Source organism: Lentinus tigrinus (genome assembly GCF_003813185.1).
Source record: "Lentinus tigrinus ALCF2SS1-7 unplaced genomic scaffold L226scaffold_12, whole genome shotgun sequence".
Lineage (NCBI taxonomy): Eukaryota > Fungi > Basidiomycota > Agaricomycetes > Polyporales > Polyporaceae > Lentinus > Lentinus tigrinus.
Window position 1 is genome coordinate 298,982 of NW_027137921.1, and position 22,092 is coordinate 321,073.

Sequence of the window (22,092 nt, forward strand, 5' to 3'; positions counted from 1 at the left end):
ATTGCACCCTCTACCGTAACCTCGAGAAAGGTCAATGCTATATTATGCAGTCAGAGGCGACACGAGGAATCGGATACAGTCGGATACCTGGATATCAGGTATGTGCACGATCACGTGCACGGGGCATCCAAGAAACAAAGCGACCTGCAGGCCAACGCCACAGACGCGTCGACCACAAAGACCACCCGCCCCCCGTCTGCATTCTCTCCACACCGCCACCACTACGACCATCCCTCATCTCAAATCTGATCACTCACCTCACTCGCATAATTCTCCCGCACATCCCCACGAAGCTTGTCTGCAATGCCTTCCGCCGCTTTCCTGCTCGAGAGAATCCTCACCGAGGGCTATACCTCGGGCATGGCGCGCAGCGCTGCTAAGATCGCCGCCACCCGCATGGTCGTTGAGCAGGACTCAAAGCCCATCCACAAGTTCGTCGCGCCACAACGATTCGCTATGCCGCGCCCGGAGAAGCCGAAGGGGCATTACTCGGAGATCTTGGAGTGGAAGGAGGAAGGGGAGCAGATCGCGTCGCCGCAAGATGGTGATTACGAGCAAGACAAGTACGAGGTGAGCCCACATCAACTTGCGGTACGTCTGTTGGGTCCTCATGTCGTCGATTACCTTCTCCAGGGCGGTGGATATATTGAGCGTGTGCTGGCCCCAAGTCGCACAATGGCTTCTTTCTTCAACGCGATGAGTAGTCGCAGGGTGGCCGATGTTCCCCGAGCACCCGGGCTGGTTGCCCAGGCGTCCGAGCAAGCAGTCTCCGGGACAATGCTGGAGCCACAGCAGGAGTTCAGTCCTAGCTCGCATTGGACGCCATCGCCGGTCACGGCGTCCGGGGAGGTTCCAACCGGTTTCTTCGTCGGAAGGGAAGGCTTGATATGGCCACTTCCCCCGCGCGAGTGCATGTTTTCGCCCATTGAGGACTTACTGCCCGCCATTCGCCCAGAGCCGCAGCCACGCACGACGTCGATCATCGCAGCCGTGCTGCCGACCATCGCGAGCATCGAAGATGCACATCCATACCACGAGGCCGCCGTGGCCTACTCCTCCGGAACACACAAGCGAATGAGTTCCGCCGTCCCGGAATCCCTCACTGTCAGTCATCTCATGGCCCACAACACCACTGCCCCTGGGCTAGCATCTGCACATCTCACCAGCCGTGGTTGTGCCACTAGGATGGGCCAGAAGATTACACAGGCTCACCTCATTGGGTGGGATGAGCCTGAATCGCCTCTGGACTCACTGGACTTCACCGCGCTGCTCATCCGGGGCTCCCCAGCATCCTCCTTGGCGTCCACGTCCACTGTGTCGACGCCCCCCGTCACCCCTCCGAACGAATGGACTGGGCTGGTGCCTCCCCGCAATCCTCACGCGGGCGCCGTTGGCGATGGTCGCCCATTTGCGGGCGGGCCCACGACTGCAATGGCAGTCCTTACGAGGACGCAGCAGCGCGGGAGCACGAGGGCCAGGATCTGGTCCCCACTAGTGGAAGATGACCTCTTCCCCTGCGACGACGGCAACCTACGGTGGCCCTGCGCTGACTGACGAGCTGAGGAGAATGGATGGATGGATGGAGTAGGAGCGCCGTGGGCGAAAATCTCACCCCGAAGTGGTCGATGCTGGCGGCCCTGAGGCGTCCTGCCATGCTGCTGGAGACGCAGTACCCCTGTAGATGCAAAAATGACACACACCTCGGGACAACGCCGCGACATGGCACGATTGCCTAGCTTCAAATTGCCAGTGCACTGGTGCCGGATCGCATAGGGCCCGGGGAGCAGCGAGGACTTGAGGAGAGTACTTCAAAAAGGAGTATGGTTGTCTGACTGTGTCGAACGCGAGGTTCCAACGCGATATCGTGTTCAGCTTGTGTAGTGTACTTCTTGTTTCTTCGCGTTTCTGAGGTTATCCGAGTCGTGTAGCACTCCGTTGAAGCAAATAACGGTTGTTGTGCTTTTACAGGCCTCAAGTCACAGCCCTGACTAGCGCGGTTGAAGTCTTTCAAGAAGAGCGTAATAAAACAGAGTAGTCTGGTGCCTAGCGATTGTGGAGGGAGGGAGGGACTGGAAGAGAGTTGGGACGGAAAAGGCAAATACGTGGCCGATCGGGAAGTCGCGCCGGCCCGGACATCTCGGTCCGCTCCTTCAACTCCGTGCCTCGAAGTCCTTCAAGAAGCTTGGCGTAACTCCACCGCCAGATCCAGGTCAGCGAGAAGTACTTAGCTACTTACTAGTCGTCATGTGTAGAAGGTAACCATAACACAACCTCGCTCAGAAGGAAAGCTGTGTAGGATGATTTATATGGCCTCCTGACAGAGGACTCTCTAGTGTGACGGTGCAGGTACTACATTTGTAGGTGGGTGGAAAAAAGGGATAATGATATGCGTAGGTATGCGCCGGGCACGTATAGTTGGTGGAATGATATGATTATGCATGCATGGTGACGATGCCAGCAGCGTCGACAGGGGTATAGCGTTTAGTAGAAGCCGTTGCCGAACTGCTCCTCGAGACGATGGCGAGCCATCAACAGCTGCGCGGTGCTCCCAGTCTTCCAATCCACCTTCTCCGTCTCCATATTCTTCGGTTTCGCGGAGTTCGTGCCCGCCGGGGTGACGAGCGGGCTCTCGTCCTCGTCCTCATCCCCATCGCTCGAGAGGGTAGGGGGACCATCCGACGTGTCGAGGGACTCGAACGACTCGTCGGTGGTGGCAGTAGTAATGGTAGTAGTGGTGTCGGTGACGGACTCCTCCTCCCCCTCATTGCAGAAGAAGCTCTCGAGGCTCACAACCGCCTCCCTCAGCTTGCGTAGCGACATCCGCCTCTCGGGCCTGAACTCCAGGACCTCAGCAAGGACCTCGCACACGCCCTTCGACAGCTGCGGGAACGACTCGCGGAAGAAGTCGGCCTTCTCGCCGAGGAAGTCGGCAAAGTGCGCATCTCGCATGGACGCCTGCTCCCACGGGTTCCGCCCGGTGAGCATGTTCACGAGGATGATGCCCAGCGCCCAGACGTCCGCCGCACGCGTGTCGTACGGCTGGAAGCCGTTCAGCCTTCCATGGCACTCTGTAGGTGCAGGGGAGTGGTTAGCACAAGTCCCTGGATGCGCTTGCCAAGGGGGAGAAGGTGACGTACCTGGGGCCATATAGAGAGCCGTTCCGCTGCCGTGCTCTTTGATCATGCGCTCTCTGGTAGCGAGACCAAAGTCGGCGAGGAAAACCTTCGAGCCGTCCTTGCTAGCAAGGATGTTCTCCGGCTTGAGATCGCGGTGCGCGATCTTGTGCTCGTGGCAGTGTTGCATGCCATCAACAAGGGAGAGGAACGCGCTCCGGGCAAGCTCCTCGCCATCCTTGCCCCAGTACACGCCCTCGGTGATGTAGGAGAATAAGTCGCCGCCAGGGCAGTAGTCGAGGATGAGATAGAAGTGCTCGTCGTCGTCGAACGCGTCGTGGATGGTGATGATGTTCGCGTGAGCGGCGACAATGGAGTGCAGTGCGACCTCGCGGCGGATGATGTCGAGCTGCGCAGGCGTGCGCCCGGCCTTGCTGATGATCTTTACGGCGCGGTGGCGGGAGGGCGAGTCCGAAGCCTCGCGGGTGTCGAGGGCCTTGTAGACGACGCCGAAGCTGCCAGAGCCGATCACCTCGCTGAGCTTGTAGTGCTCCTCAATGGTGCAACCCGTGAAGTCGGGGAGGGAAGAAGCAGCGGTGGACATTGTGAGAGAAGAAGATAGAGTGGTTATGGTCAAGAGAGTAATGTCAAGAGGTGCGCGGCACTAGACAGATGTTCACCAGGAACGGATTGAAGAGGGCGAGAAGGATGGGGCACTTCAGCAGAGACTTGGTCTCCTTATATCCATTTCGCGAGCAGTCCTGCCAGTGCTCGAAGGTCGGCCCAGGAGTCGGATGTATCCTTCTTTCCGCACAGTACCCTGAGGGTGAGCAGAGAACCGAGACGTGCAGTCAGCTTCCGACCACGTTTCCGAGGGACGGGTGTTGCGTTCTGGCCCGCTGTGCGCTGGTTACATGGCCTGGATTGCAACTCAGTCAGTCAAAATTACAATGATTCCGATGCTGTCCAGCGGGTCGGTCGATTGGCTGGGCTCGTTTTGAATCCATACCGCGGCTGTAAGAAGCGAACGCGGATTCGGGTAAGTATGTGCTCCCGTAGGATGAAAGATGACAGCACAAGGACGTACGTGTTGGACGGTCGGCTCCTAGACCAGACTCGACCTGTAAACTTAGAACTGGCGTGCTTTCTTGGACTCGTCCCTTGTCATTAAACTCGAGCAGGGATAGACGGGCAAGTATGATTGTAATCGGAACCATAGTACCCACCAAGTCCAACGTGGCGAAGGCACACCGAGGCACATACCGTTCTAGACTGCGGGAGTCATTCTGATGCAGACGGGCTTGCAACTCGGAAAGCCCGGGATAATGGTGTTAGTCACAAGAGTTATCAGTAGAATTAGCGGTAGTTGACAGCTATGTATGTGGAAAGTAAGTAGTATGGCAGGTATCGACAGCGGATATCAAAGCAGGGCCCGACAGGGATCAGGCGCACTATCGACCAAGAATTGTATTGGCGGGGGGCGGTTGCTGTCGTGTGAGGTGCGACTCGATCCAGGTGACGCAGTCATCGAGGAACCGCTCGGGAACGTCTCCGATCTCGTGCCCAAGGTCATCGAGTGCCCCCTGTAAAGTGCAGCGCGTTAGATGAAAACGGCCCCATAGATGAGAGGTGTGCTGCGAGAATTTGAGAGCGAACCTGATATGTTACCAGCTTCTTGTCCGTGATAGCAATCTTATCAAAGAGGTCGATGCCTGCCTTGGGCGAGTTCACTTCGTTCGCTGTTCCCCATAGCATAATGAACTGCACGGAAGGTCAGATGCAGCTCATTATTTTGCATCATCAGCATGAGAGCCCTACCGGAAGAGTCTTTGGCCAACGTTTCCAGCCTGCTTCCAGCATCTCCTCGCCCTGGAATACCAGATCTAAGCGCAACTACACCGCATAAGCAGAGGACCAAGCCTCACCTGGATGAGCATCTCATACATAGCCTGGGCAGCAGCCCGTGTCTTGAGGAGCGGGTCGACGGCGAAAGATGCGACGACCGCTGGGTCGCGCGACACCCGCTAGACCACGATATTCTTCAGCAAAATGGCATGACATGGTGCCAACAAAGGTGATGTACTTCTGGCGGCAACGGAGGGTTGAATGAGAAGGTCGGGGCGACGGCCGAGACCGTCTTGACGAGCTGGCGAGCAGCCTTGGGTGCCGGAACGCCAAGCTCGACGAGTGGGGAGATGGCAATGACACCATTAAGCAGCGCGATCGTCTCTGGTGACGGAGGGGCTTCTGTGCGTGTCGGGAATACCAGCACGAGGCCCCCGCCCTGGTACATATAGTTTGGCATTCGCGCCACTCTCTTGGGTTAAGCACTCACCCCTGAGAACCCCATGAGGAAGAGTGGTAGCCTCTTGTTCGTCTCCGAGACGTGCTTGATCCACCACTCGAGGTCCTTGATTTCCAATGCTCGCGTCGTCTTGCCGTAGGAGGCGTCCGGACTGCGGTTCATGGGGTCGAGCGCGGTGCGCCCGTACCCGCGGAGGTCGTATGCAAAGATGGTGACGTGCCGCTTCGCAAAGGCTGCGTGCACGTCGGCATGGCGGGAGATGTGGTCGCGGAAGCCGTGGACGAAGACGGCGATGGCCTTGGGGTAGGTTGCATGATATGTCCTGGTGTAGAAGCTGTGTCCGTCGGGGCCGGCGAGCCAAGCTTCGACGTAGGGGGTGTTGGACATGGTGGCTGGAGCAGTTGTGCGTACGGGGGTATCGATAGGAGCAGGTATATACTAGAGCCTGAGGTCGCCCGGGTGCCGAGTCCCGAGTGCCGAGGGGCGATTGCTGGTGGTTTGTGGTAACCAGAGAAGGGCAAGCTGCGCTCTGGTTGGCCAGCAGGGCGAGATAGGGAAGCGTCGGGGAGGCCATGGTCCGTTGTCGATGTCGTCGTGTCTCAGTCTGTCCAGAGCGTCTCCGAAGCCGTTCTGCTCGCTGTTTTTCCGATCTGAGATTGCCTGCCCCGCAGCCGCACGCCTGGGCGATCACCCTGCCTGCCAACGACCCACGCCCACGGCCCACGCGGCCGTGGTTATTTAGCCCTGGGCAATGGCGATGCCTTTGCTGCCCTTCTTGGACCCACTCGTCCATCCAGGCTCAGCCGCGGTCCCGACCGACGCTGCTGCGTTCGCAGCGACCTGCACCACGACCTGACCCCGGTATCGATGTGTTTCGTGAGTGCATGTTCGATCAGACTTGCTATTAGTTGCTCACAATCGGGATGATCATCGTCGCTCGCTATCGCGTTAATAAAGCGTAACCGACCGCCACCGCCCGACCTGTCAACATCCGCCCTCCGTTTTGGTATCCTAGGCGCTGCTCGCATTGCCCCCACCGCACTAATAACACCCGCCAAGACCCACCCGGACGTCGTCGTCGCTGCTATAGCATGCAGAGGCAAAGGTCGTGGCGAAGCATTTGCCCAGAAGCATAACATCCCCAAGACGTTCACCGGCCCAACTGCATATCAAGGTCGGTACCGCTGTCGTCATATTGCACTTGCCATGCGACTTTCGTCATGCGATGCTCACGAGACATCCTCCGGAATAATGTGTTCGCAGACCTCATCGCTGATCCGGATATCGACGCTATATACATTGCGGTAAGTAGGGTCCACCGTTTGCCCGCGTATCGATGACCACCCCGCTCACTTGCGTTACTGCAATCAGCTGCCCAATGGCCTCCATTTCGAGTGGGCCATGCGTGCCCTGCAAGCCAACAAGCATGTGCTTGTCGAGAAGCCAATGACCAATACCGCTGCGGAAGCCCAGCAGCTGTTCGCGCTAGCCTCCAAGAGGGGTCTCGTCGCCCTCGAAGCCATCCACTGCACGTTCGTCTCCACCTCGCCTTGCCGCATGTCCTGACTGATCGCACCCCCATCTGCAGATTCCACCCTGCTCTCCATCGCGCACGCGAAATCGTCGACAGCGGCGAGCTCGGCCATGTGAAGAGCGTAGCGGGGACCTTCACACTCCCAAGCCTCCTCTCTCCGTTCTTCTTCCACAGCGATGACCCCCGTTTCCGTTACGATCTGGGGGGTGGGTGCATGATGGACATGGGTGTGTACCCGCTCGCCGCGCTCCGCTTCATTACCGCGTCGGACACCGCACCACTCGCCGTAACCTCCGCGACGGCAACGGGGCACGCGCTCGATGCCACCCGAGTCGACCGCGGTATGCACGCGACGTACACGCTCCCGCTCCCGCCGACATGGAATCCAGAGGCGGCGACGAAGGCCGACGTGACGGCGGAGATGACAGTCGACTTTGCAACGCCTGGCTGGGGTCCGTTTGGGCTCCTCCCGCGGTCGATCAAGAATGAAATCACGGTATACCTCGAGGGCGGCGAGGTGTTCGTGTACAACTTCGTTAGCCCGGGGATGTTCCATTACATCAAGGTCAGACCAAAGTGCGGACGGACGCGGTACGAGCAGGCCTACAGGTTCAGAAATGGATGGGGGAAGAGGTCGTGGGACTCGTAAGTGTCTCTTCCGCTCCAGAGGGTGGAAAACGAGATGTGTTGATGGATGGCTATGTGGCTTGCGCAGGTATCGATACCAACTTGAGGCGTTTGTCGACAAGGTGCGCGGGCATTCGCCTGCTCTGTGGCCCGAGCCTGTGACAGTTATCACCCAGCTGAAGATCATCGAGGACGTCTATGTGAAGGTCAGGTGGCTTCTTCTGAGTTGCTTTGATACCGCGTGCTGACACCGCATACAGGCGGGTATGCCTCCACGGTGTGCGTCCTCGTACAAAGCAAGGGATGCCTGACGTTCCGCGCGTGTGTTCTTATACCCATCCGGCATCTGCTAGGACTATACCTGCCTATAGCGCCTCGACACTCATTCTGGTTTGCTCTGGGTTGTATACAACACCATACTTGTTCCCGGACTAGCTTTGTAGAGTACATACTACTGGATCTACTTCGGGGATGCATACTACTGGTACTTCCCGATTAATCGATACACATCAGTTATATTACATACATTAGAAAGACTTGTGCACCGTGAGCAGCCTCCTCAAGTATAGTACCCGAATGGATTCCGTTGTTTTGTGGAGGTGCACAGGGAAAGTCTCCCGTAGGCGCCCACAGCTGTTCGGATGCCACGTCTTTGCCTTTTATGTATGTGCTCTATGCAGCTCTAACACTAACATTCAGCTCTCTTAAGTCTCGTCAGCAGCTCTTCTCGGAACTCTGTGCTTGGCTGTTCACTGCTCGACACTCAATAATCAATGCTTTTCAACAGGACCCATACGATTATGCAGACGCAACGAAAACATGGAAGTTTCGTACATCCTACACCAACTAAATAGCACTGGCAAAGTCCCTAGAAGCTAGGCCTCGATACAAAAGACTCGGAGTGCACCGAAAGCCTGTCCATCCTCCATCACCCAGCGGACACAGAAAGAAATTGACCTCGATTGTACCCTGTTTTGACGTATATCTCCTCCCTTGCTGCAGCCCGGAAGGCCAGATAGTCATACAAGCGACAGCAGTCATACCGACCCGTCGACCTGCTGGTGAGTGCACCTCCCTCGAGAACGGCAGCACGGGCACGCCTCCTTATCACCTCACCCCTCGAGCATCGACCACTTGGGGGTGGGACTCCGTCCCCGACGCTCTTGCTCCTCCTTCCTACTCATTCCCTGGACCAGCCTCTCATCCCTCGGCGGCGTCGGCGGAAGCGGCCACAAGGTACCGTCGCTCCCGCGGAAGAAGCCATCCTCCACGGGTGGAGACCAGTTGGCTCCTGGGTTGTACGCGTCGCCGAGGTCTCCACGCGGAGACGGACACTCGTGCAAGGTGACGGGCTTCTCGGGAAACCCCAACGCAAAGTCCCTATACGTCGCCGCAGGGCTACCCCCTCGAATCTCGACGAATGGCAGGCCACGCAGCTCAGCGAGCTCGAGCGGCCCACACTGCGGGGTGGCGAGGAGGGTCGAATCCGTCGCGGACGACGTCGTTGAGGACGGAGAGTCATGCACCTCCGATGCGTCCGCAGAGCGGTACGCACTGGCAGCGACGGAGTACGTCGGCGCAGGGCTGGCGCGATGCGCCTCGAGGACCGCGGGGTCGACGCATTCGGGGGGCGGGAGGGGCCACTCGAGTCCACCGCGCCCGATGAAGAACCCTGGTTTGACCTTGGGGCTCGGGCTGGGCTCCGTCGCCGACAGGTCGCGATATGTCTCGAGAATCGCGGGGTCGATACATTCCGCGGGCGGGAGCGGCCATTCCAATCCACCGCGCCCGATGAAGAATCCCGGTCTTGCCTTTGGGCATGCGCCGCTGTCATAGTTACGGCTCGTCGGTGAAGCGAGTGCCGGGGACGCAGATGCCGGGGATGCGGGTGCGGGTGCAGACAGAGCTGTGCCGTGCAGCGTTGGGGGACTGATGTTGACCATGCTAAGGGCACCAGAAGTCATGCATTCGCATGGAGGGCGAGGCCACTTAATACCATGCCTCCGGATGGTGGGCTCGCGGACCATATACTCGTTTCCAGTCTTCTCGGTGGTCGGCGGCGCAACTGCTAGGCTTGACGTCTTGTTACACTGCAGCCCCGGGCGAACGCTGTCCAGGAAGTCTTCGATTGGCGAGGCCATGCACTCGCGTGGTGGTAGGGGCCATTCCAAGCCGTCTCTGCCGATGAAGAAGCCAACAGGGACTTCGCCTTCCGGCGACGGTGTCCGACGAGAGGGCTGAACGAACCCTCGCAAATATTCTGTTTCCATCTCGAAGATGGCCTGCTCGAACGCCTCAAAGACTGTTCTGGGTGAAGGAGGCCACTTGGGGACGTCGTTCGCGGGGCCACCGCTGGCCACCTCGAGGACGGATGCCATCACGCGACTCTGGGACAGAGCGCGCTGGACATGTTCTCCGCAGCCAAGATCCTTCATGGCATGAGGATCGACCACCCACGTTCTACGACGACACACACTCACCTCGTAGTTGCCCTGTTCAAAACCACTCTCGTGTGCCAAGGTGACCTCCTCAACTTCCTCCCTCCACTCCAAGATCCTGCGGTAATGCCCCTTAGGCTTCTCCGGGCGTGGTATCGCAAACCTCTGTGGCACGACGGCCCTCACCACCGGGCGCGAGTCCAGCTCCACGACCACAGTATTGGCAGCGCGGAGCATGCCCGGGGCGTAGCCCTCGGCGAGAATCCTCTCGAGCAGCGCCGCCGCCGCAGGCATTCTCAGTCAAGCTGGTGTGTGGGAAGGACGTAGACGGGATGTGTGGTGAGAGGCGAGGTGGTGGTGGTGGTTGTGTGGTAAGGGACGGAAGGCGGGTGCGAGTGGCCTTTGTGGTCGGTCCGTACGCGAGTGTGGCTTTGACCTCGTCGCTTTGTTTCTTGAGTGCCGAAGCGCGCACGTGATCGTGTATTGACAAATGAATATCGTACGCGCGTACCGCGCCGCTTGCCGACGGTGCGCCGCCAACGTGCAGAGCATATACCGCCGCCAAGCAGACATGGGGGGCATTATATACGCGCCACGCTCATCCAGATTATGGTCCCCTTGGCTAGCCAACGCTACTTAGTTGTATTTTACGTGGTGCTGCGAGTCTCCCTAGATAGACTTGAGCCACCTGTATCTCCATGGCGGTCCGAAGATGATGCCGCCCCTGTATATCTGAGCGGCTACTTCGGAGGCTGATGTAGCTATCGCAGCATGACTGGATTATCTAAGTTCTGTATCGCTGTAACTACGACCGGACAGATCGCGCGTCACGTATTCAACCTCAATTATGACGGGACGACCCACAGCACGCAGCTACTATTGTGAGGCCTCCGTCCTAGGAGTCTCAGCGAGCAAGCGCTGCTGGATCTCGTACTGCGTTAGCCATCCGGGCTTCTTCTCCTCCCTCTCCTTCTTGAGCGTATCAATCTTGTCCTGTATGGACTGGATCTGTTCTTGGGTGACCTCAATGCTATTGGGATCTGAAAGAGCCGCGCCATCTTGGCGAGCCTTGTTCTGCGCCCACAGTATGATCAGGTGGGGCTATACGTGTGGAACAAAGCGCGCACCTCGTGTTTTTGTCCATAGAACTCCAGCATCTTCTCCAGTACAAACAGGTTTTCCGCTGTGCCTAGCCACTGCAGGTTCGCGGCGCGTTCCTCGAGAGTGAAGGGACGAATCCGGACGTCCTCCCAGTCAACAGTGCCCTTGCTGCCGGAGAAATGCTGCTCCCGATACTTGGCGAGGGCTACGCCTTTGCAGAGCGAAAGGTCGATCCAGTCTTCAATGTGCTTGCGGTGCTCGAGCGTTGCGTGGTTCCCGAGGATGCTGCGCACGTTCGTCCAGCGGGGTGGATATTCGACGGGTGAGCCGCGGACGAGGAGATCGGGCGTATCTTTCAAACCGAGGAGGTTGAAGAGGGTCTCGACAACCGGGAGCAGCTCGATATAGATGCGAGGCTGAGAAGTTAAGGAGTAAGCATAGCATGAATAAATGGGTAGATGATGAATGTGCCATACGGAATATGGGTACTTACCTCGGAGCGCCCTGCTTCTATGAACGAAGTCAAGACGACATCTTGCCGACGCCCGTTTACTGGGGCCTGGACTACGAATTGGGCGAGCCAGATGGGAATGAGGACGGGGTAGGCGGCCATCTAAATGCAGCATGAGGTCACTACGCACATCGTCCGGAGGAAAGCAGCTCACCATGATTTCCCTGAGAGATGACGGTTCGAAACGGATAATGTCTGAGACGTTTGCATCCGCCATAGAAAGATGTCTGGCACTTTCTGCGAGCTGGAACGGTGAAAGTGTGAAAGGCAGACACAGAACGTTGTCTCCATCCTGATTTCGCATATCTTCCGACCATTCTACGGGTTTTGCTTCCAACAGGTCCGTTGTCGCCAGGCAATACTCAGACAGCGGGCGATAGCAGAATCCTGAGATGACGCTTCAGCACTTTCAAGACAAGCCCATAGGTTATGCCGTTGGAATCACCTGGCATACAACTGTGACGTTAGTGAGTAGATAATCCTGGTCTCCCTGATGACAACATACGTGTGGGCGAACTGCACTTCGACATCATCCTGCGCAGGCGTCGGTCATGATCGCAAGAACGCAAAGAATACTCATACCTTGTTGAACTCGGACTGCTCAGGTGTTTTCTTCAGCCATAGGGTCGCCTGTACCCGTGCATCAATCAACCACGTCGGGAGGTAAACTGGTTCGACGCGTGTAGGCCGCAAAGCGTCGATGTTCATGCTTGGGAAGTAGCGTCGCAGGTACGTCCCAACCGTCTTGTATGCCGTAGATACGGCCGTATTCACGCTCAGTTCTTGTATGGCCCGCTCCTTCGACACCACAAACGGGAATGCTGGAAATATTGTCAGGATACTGGGGTCATTCAACCACGACAAGAACCAATAACCTCTGACTTTGCCGGAATAAAAGCGCCATCCAGGCTTGTGGAATGTCTTGACGGTGCCACCGCTTCGTCTGAGCATGGTGCAATGGAGGACAGCCAGTCAAGGATGTTGTAGGAGGCAGACTCTCGTACTCCGGGAAGATGCAACGTCAGGTTCCGAAAATGGCCACCCGGACCCTAGTCTGGGGTTAGGAGTAGATGACCGCCACGTGATACAGGCTACGTGTCCGTTTTCGAGACTTGTGCTGGACGCGGGTCGCAGCCGCAGCCACCGCGTATACTTCCTCCTCCTCTTCCTCTTCCTCCGTGTGCAGGCATGGGGACTACGGCATTATTCTTGGTTGTTCTCCTGCTATCGGCTCTCCTGGTCTCTGCGGCTGACCTGTATAAAGTCCTAGAGCGTTAGTCCAAGGCGCGCACCATGTCGGTCTAGCATGTCTCTGACTGACGCTGCTCGTCTAGTCTCGAAGTCCGCGTCCGAACAAGACATAAGGAAAGCCTACAAAAAGCTGAGGTGTGTATGTATGCGCCTGATTGAAGGAACGTTGACGAAAGGATTCCCAGTCGCAAGTATCATCCGGACAAGAATAAGGAGCCTGGTGCGGAGGAGAAGTTCGTGGAGATTGCTCATGGTGCGTGGTATTGGCGCATGAACCGTACTGCTTCGTTGACCACCGCAAAGCCTATGAAGTGCTGTCCGACTCCACCAAACGGCAAATATACGACCGTCATGGCGAGGAGGGCCTGAAAGCACACGAGGGCGGCCAGGCGCACCACGCGAACCCCTTCGACATGTTCCAGTCCTTCTTTGGCGGCGGCCACCCATCTCAGCAAGTGCGCAAGGGCCCCACCTCTGTATCGGAATTTGAGGTTTCCCTCGCGGATATCTACACTGGCGCGAGCATTGACTTCATGATCAAGAAGCGCATCCTCTGCGACCACTGCCGCGGGACCGGCGCTGCGTCCTCTAACGACATCCACACATGTACCGCGTGCGGTGGCCAGGGTGTCCGCATCGTCCGCCAGCAGATCATGCCCGGTATGATCACCCAGAGCCAGGTGCAGTGCAACGAGTGTGGAGGCCGCGGGACGGTGATCGGGAAGAAGTGCCCGCATTGCGGCGGGAACAAGGTCATGGATCATACCCAACACTATACACTTGAGGTGCCAAAGGGCTCACCGGAGGGACATGAGGTCGTGTTTGAGGGCGAGGCGGACGAGAGTCCGGACTGGGAGGCGGGAGATGTGGTTATCCGCATTAGGAGCAAGAAGGAGCATGGTGGCTGGAAGAGGAAGGAGAGCGGGCTGTACTGGAAAGAAACAATCTCAGTGGCCGAGGTGTGTCCCATGCCTTCCCTCTCCGCGAGCACGATCTGACGGTTCTACAGGCACTCCTGGGTTTCGAGCGCAATCTTACGCATCTGGACGGCCACGTTGTAGAGCTGAAACGTGAAGGCGTGACACAACCAGGTAAGTGGTCTCGTATCATACCATCGTGCTGTGAGTACTAATAGTATTCCTCAAGGGTTCGTACAAACGATCAAGGGCGAAGGTCTGCCAATATTCGAGCGGCCATCTGAACATGGCGACTTGTTCGTAGAATACAACGTCGTCCTTCCCGCCGAGATCTCGCCGGAGACGAAGAGACGTGAGTAATGCCAGTACTTGCAGATCACCGTGGCCTCACTGATGTGTTCCTGCGATCAGGCCTCCTCAAGGCATTCTATCCCGACGGCACCGGGAAGCATCCAACGGACGAACTATAGACGCATTGGGCTGTAACCTATATCTGGCGACATACCTCGCTGAGCACTAATCTTATTGGTTCATAATGGGTAGCAAATATTACCGTGAGCAACGCGCGTAAGAGCAGGGGTTCTACTGATGTCAGGACTATCGTACATTGGCGTGAGGTATGCGTATGCGGAGGAGGTACACTGGTGATACAGATGCATTGGTAGTACATGCGGTGACGGCTCATGCCTACAGGGGGGGGGTGTCAGTCACAACAACGAAAGGCATGAACTGCGAGGATGACATACCAAGTAGTTATATGACTTGCGATCGTCGCATCTCTCCAGATATTCTCGCTGCAGATGCCAGTCAGATGTTGAGAAAGGAGTCAAGCTAAGGACAAGACAAACCTCGATGAGACCCTCTATCCGCTTCTTGATGTTCAGAGGGTTCGGCTGGAAGCGGCTCGCAAGCTGCCTCGTCACCTCGTTGATGAGGTCGTTGTGCGTCATGTGCTTGCGATCCTTCATGATCCGCACAATGCAGGCCTGCCAGGACGGAATGCTCAGTATGGCACGTACGCGCTACGATGCTTCCGAACGCACTTCAGTCTGGTGCTTGCGCTCCTCGTCGATGCGGTCCTTCGTCTCCTTTCGCTCCTCCGTGTTCTCAACCCTCGACGCGACGGTGCTGATCTTGATCTTCTGCAATGGCGCGGAGAAGTCGACATTGAACGAGAACGAATCTGTCGGATTGACGTCGCGCCCTGGCGGGTGCTTCTTGAGTATCTTGTACTTGGCGCATGCGAGCGACTGTAATTGTCGCTTGAGATCCACTTCTGGGATGGACGTGGCCGACTTGATTTCCTGCAGTGCACGTTGAGAGGGCATTCGTCGCCACTACTCCAGTCAAGGTAGGCTTACCTCATACGTCAGGAATTGATCGTCAAGGATATCCTCAAAGAGCAGGAGGATAACAAGTGCGAAAGTTGAGACGTTCAGGTCGTGTTTCCTCGACTTGAACTGTACACGGACGTCTGCATTCCCAAGGGAAGGCTGCCATGTTAGACGACGGCCGCTATGGCGTGAGAGATAGAAGCGTTCAAAGGACTTGTATGCCTTGATGAGTTGTTCGGGGAAGGTGCAAGGCACAGCGGTGTGCGACATAGGCCAGAACGTCGAAGTCATCACAGTGACGGAAATGTCAATGTTCTGGGCCTGACATATGCACGTAAGTCGCCCATCGGACGCGGGAAGGTCAGAGAGGCTGGAGACATACCACCGAATTCTTGGAGAGGGCGTCGCGATAAGCCTCCATCGTATCCGCCGACAGCTTCATATCGTGGAACATGCCCTCCAGCTTCTGTGTGAATTGGTAACCGCACTCGACCTTGAGCTTTCCAAGCATGCCACGTTCCGCGTCGTCGGAGACGGAGCGTCCCGTCAGTAAACGCTTCGCGAGATGGCCCTTGTAATACCGTTCGAAGACGTCCTTGTCTGTGATGAACCGGAAGACAGTGATCGTCTTGTCTAGCACCGCATCCACCTCCGTATCCGATTTCTACAGCATATATGAGAACAGTGGCCAGCAATGGGGGCGCAGTACCAACCCCTTTGAGACCCTTCTTCAAGTTCTCGTCGATGAACAAGGAAATGTACTCCGGCGCCTTCTCATTTTGGTTGATGAACGTCTCGAATGCCTGCTCGATCACGGCGCATTAGATCATGACGAGGGGCCGCGAAGGGAGCTCACCTCGTTCAAACTACTTTCCAGTTCACGGTCACTTTGGAAAGACTTCAGCCAGATCTTGTCGAACTTGTCCTTGAGGTCCAGGACGTCTTGGACCCACTTCAGAGCCAGAGTGAGCGTTTGTGAGGCAGCGTTTGTAGGGCGAGCCTTCGCCTTGCCCTTTGCCTTTGCAGACGGCTCAGGCACATCCTCCTCCTGAGAATCGGCACCATCAACCCCGGTGGCACCAGCCTCGTTGATCTGCTTTCCTCGACGAATGATGGTCTCTCGGAGTGCTCTCTTCAGAGCGGGCAGGCCGGCTCCAACCTTGGTGAAAAGACGGTACATCCTTGCCAGGTCGTCGATGCGGTCCGAGTCGATCATCGCATCGAGACCCGAGTTTGGCATGCTGATGATGGTCTGCAGGTGTGCTGAGACTAAGTGTTGTTCAAGAATCTTTCGGAGAGAAGCCATCGTCAATGTTGACAGGATGTGATGCGTCCGTGATTCTTCTTCCTGAAAGCGACCCTCTACCTAAGCTCACGGTGGTCAGCAACTACGAAGTTACTTCAACGGCAACGACTTACTCGTCTCAAGTACTCCGGCGCATCGCACGTCTCTAGTAATCGTTCTCCCTCTGCACTGTAGAAGGCTTCGCTCTCCCTGAGTACAGCGGGCTCGATATCGCGCTTGTATATGGATATTGGTGGCTGACGGCTGCCGTCGTCGAGCTGCAGGAAGACGTCGATGCACCCCTTGACGGACGAACGATTGATGGTATACCCGTCACGTTCAATCTGAATGAGGGCGAGGATAGCGGAGATGACATGGTCTTCAATGGGGTGCGTAATGATATGCGAGATAAACAGGTGCAAGCCAGCCTCCCATATCTCGGGGACACCTGCGCCCTTGGTATAGACCCGATCCTGCGCATATTCGTTTCGTCTACTGGGATGATTGGGCAGAACCGGGTTAACGTACCATGTACTTGAGCACGTCTCGCAACTTGGACAGGCTCGACGTGTGGTCGTCCCAGACCTTCTTCAACGCCTTCAATAGCATCTCTCCCTCCTGGCTCTTCTGCATGGGGTCCTCCGATACGTTCGAAGGAAACGTGGGTATGATGTACTCTTTCGCGAGCTTGTCCAAGTTCTCCGCGATGAGCTGCTTCGTCCCTTTGTATAGCTTGTCTCCGTTTTTGTATAGTACCATGTTGTACGCATAACGATGGTTCTCCTCGAAAGAGAGGTTGGCTGCGTTGTGGTTCTGGATCTCGATGATGTTCCGGGAGAGCTTCGCCCAGGTTTCGTCCATGGATACGTCCGGCCCATGCTATCTCCCAAATTAGAGAGCGCGCCAGGAGAACGGTGTTGCACAAATCATACCTTACGCGCGGGTTTCTGTTACAGACGGTCAGACACAATCACCTTCCTGTCATTGCGGGATCGCCTCACAATTCGTGCCTTGGCCCCTCGCATTCGTGGAACTTCAGACATATATTTGAGGTCGCGCGCGACAGTTGCAACATCATAATCACATACCAGCAGACATCGCAATAGTCTGATATGGGAGAAGAGGATGCACGAGGATACACGGAGGAGGAAGTCAAAGAAAGGTGTGGTGGCTGAACGCGACACCTGCGTAAGAAGCGGTCTCATAAGCGCTAGTAGACTAAGACGCCCAGCACGCCCACAATGATGATACAGTTGCTTCTGCATTCACGTCCCCGTCTTTTCTAGCGAGCACTATGTAAGTATCACTAGGAATTACAGTAGTAGAAAACATCTGATGGGTACAAATGGGGGTGTTGGATACAATGTGTGTACGGGTAGCGGGTACTAAGGAAGAACGGAAGGGCAGCGACGTCGTAAAAGATTGTCAGTGTAGATGGCGAATGCGCATGAGAGTAACGTAGTGATAGACAGCAAGCGAACGATGTATGACGCGTAGCATCGGATATGGCGTGACAATAAGATACGTTGGACACTAGGCAGCGGGAACCCGAGATCATGAGCCCGCGCGGGACGCACGCACGAAGTCAGTAAAGTATTTGCGGAAGGCTTTGGGATCGAGTTCGCGCATCTTCGTGGCAAACTCAACGGCGGTTGGCTGCGGCCAGTTCTGGGAAGGAAGGAAGACGTTGACCAGGAAGTCGAAAGCTTCTTGACCCCGGGTCTTAGATACAGTTTGAAGAAAGTTCGCGATCTCTTGGAGGACCTGCCAGAGGGTGAGAACTTGTAAAACACGTGCAGTTCCAGAACGTACCAATACGATCTGTCCATCCTTGATGTTGAACTGAGGAAGAGACAGAACAGCAAATGCGGTCGGCACCACACGTTCGTAAACGAACCGCTCGAAGCCCGGAAAGACCTGCTGTCCTCCCGGTGCCTTTGACGGCTCTGCCCAGACAGCGACGCATCGTCCCAAGAACGAAAAGACGGCCCTCTCGCTCGAAGGATCTGACGGGTCTTCTGCAAGGCGAAGCATGCTTTCCAACAGACCTTCGAGCTGACCCTTGTTCCCTACGTGTGTATTGTCAACACAGCGGCACACGTAAGGTACAAGCTGATAACTCACGATCTGAGATGAAAACGGTATGTAGCTTGGACGAGATGATGCTGATCAAGAGGCCGAGGTAGGCCCGCTTCGTATCGACCTGAGTGACCTGATCATCGGTACCCGTCACAGGTTGTGCAAGGATCCCGTTGATGTGCGCGCTCAACGGACCGATAAGCTGGTCGAGAACATCGAGCATGTCCTCTTGGAGCTTGTGGATCGACAGTCCAATGAAATTCATGAAGTCGATCAGCTCTGTCGGCTCAAAGTGCGCGAGGAGGTTTGCCATGAGCGCGGGGATGAGTTGAGCGACAGCCGACCCTGTTGAGGCAAGAATTCGAGCGAACGCGAAGCGTGTCTGAAATGGAACTTGTGAGAAAGAACACGTTGACAGGCGGATCAGTATCACGTACCGCGTCTCGGACGACCCTGAAGACATTCATGGCCTCGAGGCAAACGAGGATTGCTTGCCCCACCTCTCTGAATACATCAAGATGCGGCGCGACGTAGCCTTCAGGTACAGGATTCGGGTACTCCGGGAAGCCCTTCGCGATATTACCAAGCGCCATGATGACATGGTGTACCCTCAGGATTGCCAAGACGTCGTCAGGACCCTTCACCGTCTGGAGACCCGCCGATAGTTCGTCCAGGAGAGGGCGGACGACAGAGAGCAGAAGGGCGGTCGCCTGTTCGGGAGTTTTGTGCAGCAGCGAGACAAGCGTGCCAGCAGCCTCGAACAGATACAACTGTGAGTCGAAGGTGCTTGGAGCAGTAACGGCTTCGCGAAGGATATCTTGAGACTCAGTGCTCTCGAGTTCGGGAAGCTCCACCTGAATGACGAGGAGGTCCCGGAAGCCTTCGAGCAATGAGACGGCGAGCGCAGGGGAGATCTCGTTGCGGTTTTCTCGGATGAATCGGTAGAAGAGGTAGAACACGCGGGATCGAATGCTGGATTCTGGACTGCGCAGCCCTCTGTGAAAACTCCGCTCAATGCATGTAATCGACGATGGGCTTTGTGTGACCTACCGGACGTCGAGCATAGCCTGGAGAGTAGGCATGATGCACTCTTTGCGAACCTTGAAGAAATCACCGTAACGGGCAACAGTCTCGAAAAACTGCATGTCGACCGTTTTGTGTGGGTATGTGGAGATGCCAGATTGTACGAGAGCATACAGCATCTCTCCGTGGCTAGTGAGGGGGTATTCTGAGTAGTCAGTCTCCTTGCGTTTTTCCCTATCGACCGCAGGCGCCTGGCAGAATGCTGCACGTCCCTTGCCTCCGGCTAAAGATACATGTCAGTCATCATCTCATATACAGGGAGGATGAGACCCACATTTGTTGATTTCGCCAAAGATGAAGACAAGATAGACAGCTAGTTCAGCGTCGTTCCATTTCAAGGCAACTCCATTCTGGTATGCGGTAAGGGTGTTCAGAGCGAGCGTCCTCACGGCGTCGGTCACCAGATCCGGATCGATGATCAGAATCGAGTCCATAAACGTCCTCAGCTCCTACACAACACGTCAGTACATATTCTGTCGGAAATGCGGGCGTCGCACCTTGCGCAGATCCTCGAAGGCTGCCTTATCGTCCTCATCCATGTCTTCTGGGTCGGCTTCTTCATCCCACTTCAGCTTTTCCAGAATCACAGTGAGCAAAGAAGACAGGAAGGATCGTTTTGATGGTTCTAGTGGCTCCGTGGAAGACTTCCGTTGTCGTTTGTACTGATCTTGGAGGTCAGCACCAGGTGATGTCACAACGGCACAACAGCACCACACTCACGCTGAGCAGGATAGTCTGCAGTAGTGGGAACACCGTCGAACATGTATCGTCGTATTCGTCGGCTAGGAACCGTAGCATGACGGGGAGGATCTGGTTGAGTAGCTGCGCGGCTTCCGGGCGAACACTCTGGTCCGGGCAATCCTGCGGTACCATGAAACGTGAGCATTCACAAGCGTTCACTGAATCGTTCTTTGCAGTCGGAACACTCACATCGGTCAACTTGCACAATTCTAAACCTAGGACGTTGAGCAGCTTACCGAGAGCCTCCCGGTAGGATTCTTCGCCCTCGTCCGTGTCAGACCCGCGACTCCTCTGTTCTGCACGCGTCCGCTCCTCTAGCGCTCCCAAGACCTGCCCGAGTGACAAGACCTTGATTAGCTGTAGCTTGTCTGCGGGTTCCTTGAGGCCCTTCGCGATGATGCGAGTCAGCGCGACTGCCGTAGCCAGACGGATTGGCAACGACGGGTCAGAAAGGAGGGTGAAGAGCAGTGGAACCGTATCTCGCGTGACTGTGAGGTTGATGTCGATCCAGCCCACATAGGATGCGAATGTTCGGATGCCCCAGTCCACCACCTCGATGGCGGAGTCTAGTTCTCGCTCCGACGCCGACGCCGTACCAGATTTCCTCAAACGGCCCATGCGCTCAACGCCATCCGCGACGATGGTGAGGACCGCTTCGTTGATTCGAGCAGCGTCCCGCTCCCGCACCGCATCCCGCACACGGCCGTCGCGTGCATGGCGAGCAGGACTGAATTGTCGCGCGGCCTTAATGACTTGGTCTGCGACCTCACCCGAGATCTCAAGAATGAGATGGAAGAGAAGAAGGGAAATGTGAGGGTTGAAAGTCGTGGAGGAGGTGGATTCAGGTGGATGGATGAGTGCGAAGAAGTCCGTGAAGAAGGTTGGCCATTTGTCGATGTATGTGCAGAGGAAGAACAGAGTGAGTGTGTGCGCGAACTTGTTGCGCAGGACTAGGAGACAAATTTGCGATGGGTAAGAGTGAGGGGTGAGGCCTTGAGGTCATACACAGAATGTGAATGCACTCACACGGGGCGGCCGACTCCGCAGGCCCGAAGAGATATTCAGACTGGATATAGTTGAGCAATGATTGTTGTAGTGTTTGGAACGTATCGTCATCTAGTGGCTCGAAGCTTCGCCACAGCGTATGCTCCCGTCAGACTTGGTCTCGTGCGTTCCAAGGAAGCCATGTATACTCACCGGTTGTCCAAAAAATCATCCAGCACCCTCAAAGCAAAGAACCGGACTTGTGGGGGGTGTTTTCTGCCGCCATTGGGTCCCGCCTCCACGAAAACCGCAAGAGCGAGTCGCCAGGTCGTCGGATTTTGCTGGATGGCGGAGAGGTACTCAAGGGCTTGTTGGTGAAGAGAACTCTGCAACGGATCGGAAGCAATCAGGATGGCTTGAACGAACTGATTGAGATCCTGGTCCATGGTGGGTTGCGAGGGAAGCCAGGCAGGACGAGAAGGTCGTGAGGTATGATGTGGTCTGTTGTCTGTCTGGCCTCTGCCCCGTCCTCGATTACGCCACGACCGCAAGTCGATTATCTTAATCTTTCACGGCCACGTGCTATGAGATCGGCAAAGCTTGAAAAGTGGATTACGCGCTTGTCTCAAGGATTTTGTACGGCCAAGATGCAGCAGAAAGACAGAGCGGGTTCACAGTCTACTGTCGCTACTGGCAGAAGAGGCGCGTCGCGAGACTGCAGTGGGCGATGCTTTGGTTCAGATGTCGAGTCAAATGCGGTCATAGTAGAAAACGCGCACGTGACTCAGA

At 56.2% G+C, this 22,092-nt stretch overlaps 9 protein-coding genes across 9 annotated transcripts; 3 read left to right on the forward strand and 6 right to left on the reverse strand.

The window, feature by feature from the left end:
- The first annotated feature begins 174 nt into the window (after positions 1-174).
- On the forward strand, positions 175-1,921 carry L226DRAFT_560467 (uncharacterized protein). The gene is made up of 2 exons (XM_067683369.1): positions 175-570; positions 634-1,921. Exons 1-2 carry the CDS (start codon positions 304-306, stop codon positions 1,552-1,554), a joined length of 1,188 nt encoding a protein of 395 aa, XP_067535371.1. The 5' UTR covers positions 175-303; the 3' UTR covers positions 1,555-1,921.
- Positions 1,922-2,292: 371 nt separating this feature from the next.
- L226DRAFT_581582 (Pkinase-domain-containing protein) lies at positions 2,293-4,023 on the reverse strand. Its single transcript, XM_067685543.1, has 2 exons — positions 3,138-4,023; positions 2,293-3,068 (listed from the first exon to the last, which is right to left on the reverse strand). Exons 1-2 carry the CDS (start codon positions 3,715-3,717, stop codon positions 2,482-2,484), a joined length of 1,167 nt encoding a protein of 388 aa, XP_067535372.1. The 5' UTR covers positions 3,718-4,023; the 3' UTR covers positions 2,293-2,481.
- Positions 4,024-4,564: 541 nt separating this feature from the next.
- Positions 4,565-6,294, reverse strand: L226DRAFT_581584 (lysophospholipase; the record flags this gene model as incomplete). Its single annotated transcript, XM_067685544.1, has 6 exons — positions 5,449-6,294; positions 5,197-5,397; positions 5,039-5,137; positions 4,932-5,006; positions 4,770-4,874; positions 4,565-4,696 (listed from the first exon to the last, which is right to left on the reverse strand). Exons 1-6 carry the CDS (start codon positions 5,803-5,805, stop codon positions 4,565-4,567), a joined length of 969 nt encoding a protein of 322 aa, XP_067535373.1. The 5' UTR covers positions 5,806-6,294.
- L226DRAFT_486679 (NAD(P)-binding protein) lies at positions 6,145-8,179 on the forward strand. Its single transcript, XM_067677166.1, has 7 exons — positions 6,145-6,294; positions 6,376-6,592; positions 6,682-6,722; positions 6,790-6,950; positions 7,007-7,597; positions 7,668-7,785; positions 7,840-8,179. The coding sequence occupies exons 1-7, from the start codon at positions 6,286-6,288 to the stop codon at positions 7,888-7,890; spliced, it is 1,188 nt and encodes a 395-aa protein (XP_067535374.1). The 5' UTR covers positions 6,145-6,285; the 3' UTR covers positions 7,891-8,179.
- A 184-nt stretch (positions 8,180-8,363) lies between these two features.
- On the reverse strand, positions 8,364-10,424 carry L226DRAFT_613058 (uncharacterized protein). The gene is made up of 2 exons (XM_067686464.1): positions 10,060-10,424; positions 8,364-10,008 (listed from the first exon to the last, which is right to left on the reverse strand). The coding sequence occupies exons 1-2, from the start codon at positions 10,309-10,311 to the stop codon at positions 8,692-8,694; spliced, it is 1,569 nt and encodes a 522-aa protein (XP_067535375.1). The 5' UTR covers positions 10,312-10,424; the 3' UTR covers positions 8,364-8,691.
- A 205-nt stretch (positions 10,425-10,629) lies between these two features.
- Positions 10,630-12,621, reverse strand: L226DRAFT_535029 (uncharacterized protein). Its single transcript, XM_067680806.1, has 8 exons — positions 12,505-12,621; positions 12,212-12,450; positions 12,135-12,163; positions 12,075-12,085; positions 11,784-12,016; positions 11,612-11,731; positions 11,145-11,534; positions 10,630-11,091 (listed from the first exon to the last, which is right to left on the reverse strand). The coding sequence occupies exons 1-8, from the start codon at positions 12,578-12,580 to the stop codon at positions 10,894-10,896; spliced, it is 1,296 nt and encodes a 431-aa protein (XP_067535376.1). The 5' UTR covers positions 12,581-12,621; the 3' UTR covers positions 10,630-10,893.
- A 196-nt stretch (positions 12,622-12,817) lies between these two features.
- Positions 12,818-14,357, forward strand: L226DRAFT_508333 (DnaJ-domain-containing protein; the record flags this gene model as incomplete). The annotated part of the gene is made up of 7 exons (XM_067678172.1): positions 12,818-12,902; positions 12,964-13,015; positions 13,066-13,133; positions 13,184-13,839; positions 13,890-13,971; positions 14,027-14,149; positions 14,209-14,357. The coding sequence occupies 7 exons, from the start codon at positions 12,818-12,820 to the stop codon at positions 14,265-14,267; spliced, it is 1,125 nt and encodes a 374-aa protein (XP_067535377.1). The 3' UTR covers positions 14,268-14,357.
- L226DRAFT_486686 (Cullin-domain-containing protein) lies at positions 14,270-17,566 on the reverse strand. The gene is made up of 13 exons (XM_067677167.1): positions 17,505-17,566; positions 17,418-17,449; positions 17,349-17,363; positions 16,945-17,295; positions 16,551-16,889; positions 15,988-16,497; positions 15,845-15,934; positions 15,514-15,795; positions 15,159-15,452; positions 14,841-15,101; positions 14,646-14,783; positions 14,544-14,591; positions 14,270-14,484 (listed from the first exon to the last, which is right to left on the reverse strand). Exons 1-13 carry the CDS (start codon positions 17,512-17,514, stop codon positions 14,479-14,481), a joined length of 2,376 nt encoding a protein of 791 aa, XP_067535378.1. The 5' UTR covers positions 17,515-17,566; the 3' UTR covers positions 14,270-14,478.
- On the reverse strand, positions 17,544-22,015 carry L226DRAFT_486691 (ARM repeat-containing protein). Its single transcript, XM_067677168.1, has 11 exons — positions 21,517-22,015; positions 21,346-21,449; positions 20,509-21,269; positions 20,299-20,439; positions 20,076-20,240; positions 19,853-20,027; positions 19,546-19,801; positions 18,933-19,491; positions 18,541-18,877; positions 18,229-18,485; positions 17,544-18,180 (listed from the first exon to the last, which is right to left on the reverse strand). Exons 1-11 carry the CDS (start codon positions 21,747-21,749, stop codon positions 17,971-17,973), a joined length of 3,198 nt encoding a protein of 1,065 aa, XP_067535379.1. The 5' UTR covers positions 21,750-22,015; the 3' UTR covers positions 17,544-17,970.
- Positions 22,016-22,092: the final 77 nt, after the last annotated feature.

Bases quoted from the DNA above. Each gene is read 5' to 3' on its own strand.
- L226DRAFT_535029 (XM_067680806.1), bottom strand. From the start codon at position 12,580: ATGCTCAGACGAAGCGGTGGCACCGTCAAGACATTCCACAAGCCTGGA. The intron at 12,451-12,504 runs GTTATTGGTTCT...CAATATTTCCAG, and splicing joins TTATTCCGGCAAAGTCAGAG to CATTCCCGTTTGTGGTGTCG. The intron at 11,092-11,144 runs GTGCGCGCTTTG...CTGTGGGCGCAG, and splicing joins TCTATGGACAAAAACACGAG to AACAAGGCTCGCCAAGATGG.
- L226DRAFT_613058 (XM_067686464.1), bottom strand. From the start codon at position 10,311: ATGCCTGCGGCGGCGGCGCTGCTCGAGAGGATTCTCGCCGAGGGCTAC. The intron at 10,009-10,059 runs GTGAGTGTGTGT...CATGCCATGAAG, and splicing joins TTGAACAGGGCAACTACGAG to GATCTTGGCTGCGGAGAACA.
- L226DRAFT_560467 (XM_067683369.1), top strand. From the start codon at position 304: ATGCCTTCCGCCGCTTTCCTGCTCGAGAGAATCCTCACCGAGGGCTAT. The intron at 571-633 runs GTGAGCCCACAT...TACCTTCTCCAG, and splicing joins ACGAGCAAGACAAGTACGAG to GGCGGTGGATATATTGAGCG.
- L226DRAFT_486679 (XM_067677166.1), top strand. The intron at 6,723-6,789 runs GTAAGTAGGGTC...TACTGCAATCAG, and splicing joins TCGACGCTATATACATTGCG to CTGCCCAATGGCCTCCATTT. The intron at 6,951-7,006 runs GTTCGTCTCCAC...CCCCATCTGCAG, and splicing joins CTCGAAGCCATCCACTGCAC to ATTCCACCCTGCTCTCCATC.
- L226DRAFT_486686 (XM_067677167.1), bottom strand. The intron at 15,935-15,987 runs GTGAGCTCCCTT...GTGATCGAGCAG, and splicing joins TGGAAAGTAGTTTGAACGAG to GCATTCGAGACGTTCATCAA. The intron at 14,592-14,645 runs GTTTGTCTTGTC...TGGCATCTGCAG, and splicing joins GGATAGAGGGTCTCATCGAG to CGAGAATATCTGGAGAGATG.
- L226DRAFT_486691 (XM_067677168.1), bottom strand. From the start codon at position 21,749: ATGGACCAGGATCTCAATCAGTTCGTTCAAGCCATCCTGATTGCTTCC. The intron at 20,440-20,508 runs GTGAGTGTTCCG...ATGGTACCGCAG, and splicing joins AATTGTGCAAGTTGACCGAT to GATTGCCCGGACCAGAGTGT. The intron at 20,028-20,075 runs GTGCGACGCCCG...CGTGTTGTGTAG, and splicing joins CCTTCGAGGATCTGCGCAAG to GAGCTGAGGACGTTTATGGA.
- L226DRAFT_581582 (XM_067685543.1), bottom strand. From the start codon at position 3,717: ATGTCCACCGCTGCTTCTTCCCTCCCCGACTTCACGGGTTGCACCATT. The intron at 3,069-3,137 runs GTACGTCACCTT...CTGCACCTACAG, and splicing joins GGCTCTCTATATGGCCCCAG to AGTGCCATGGAAGGCTGAAC.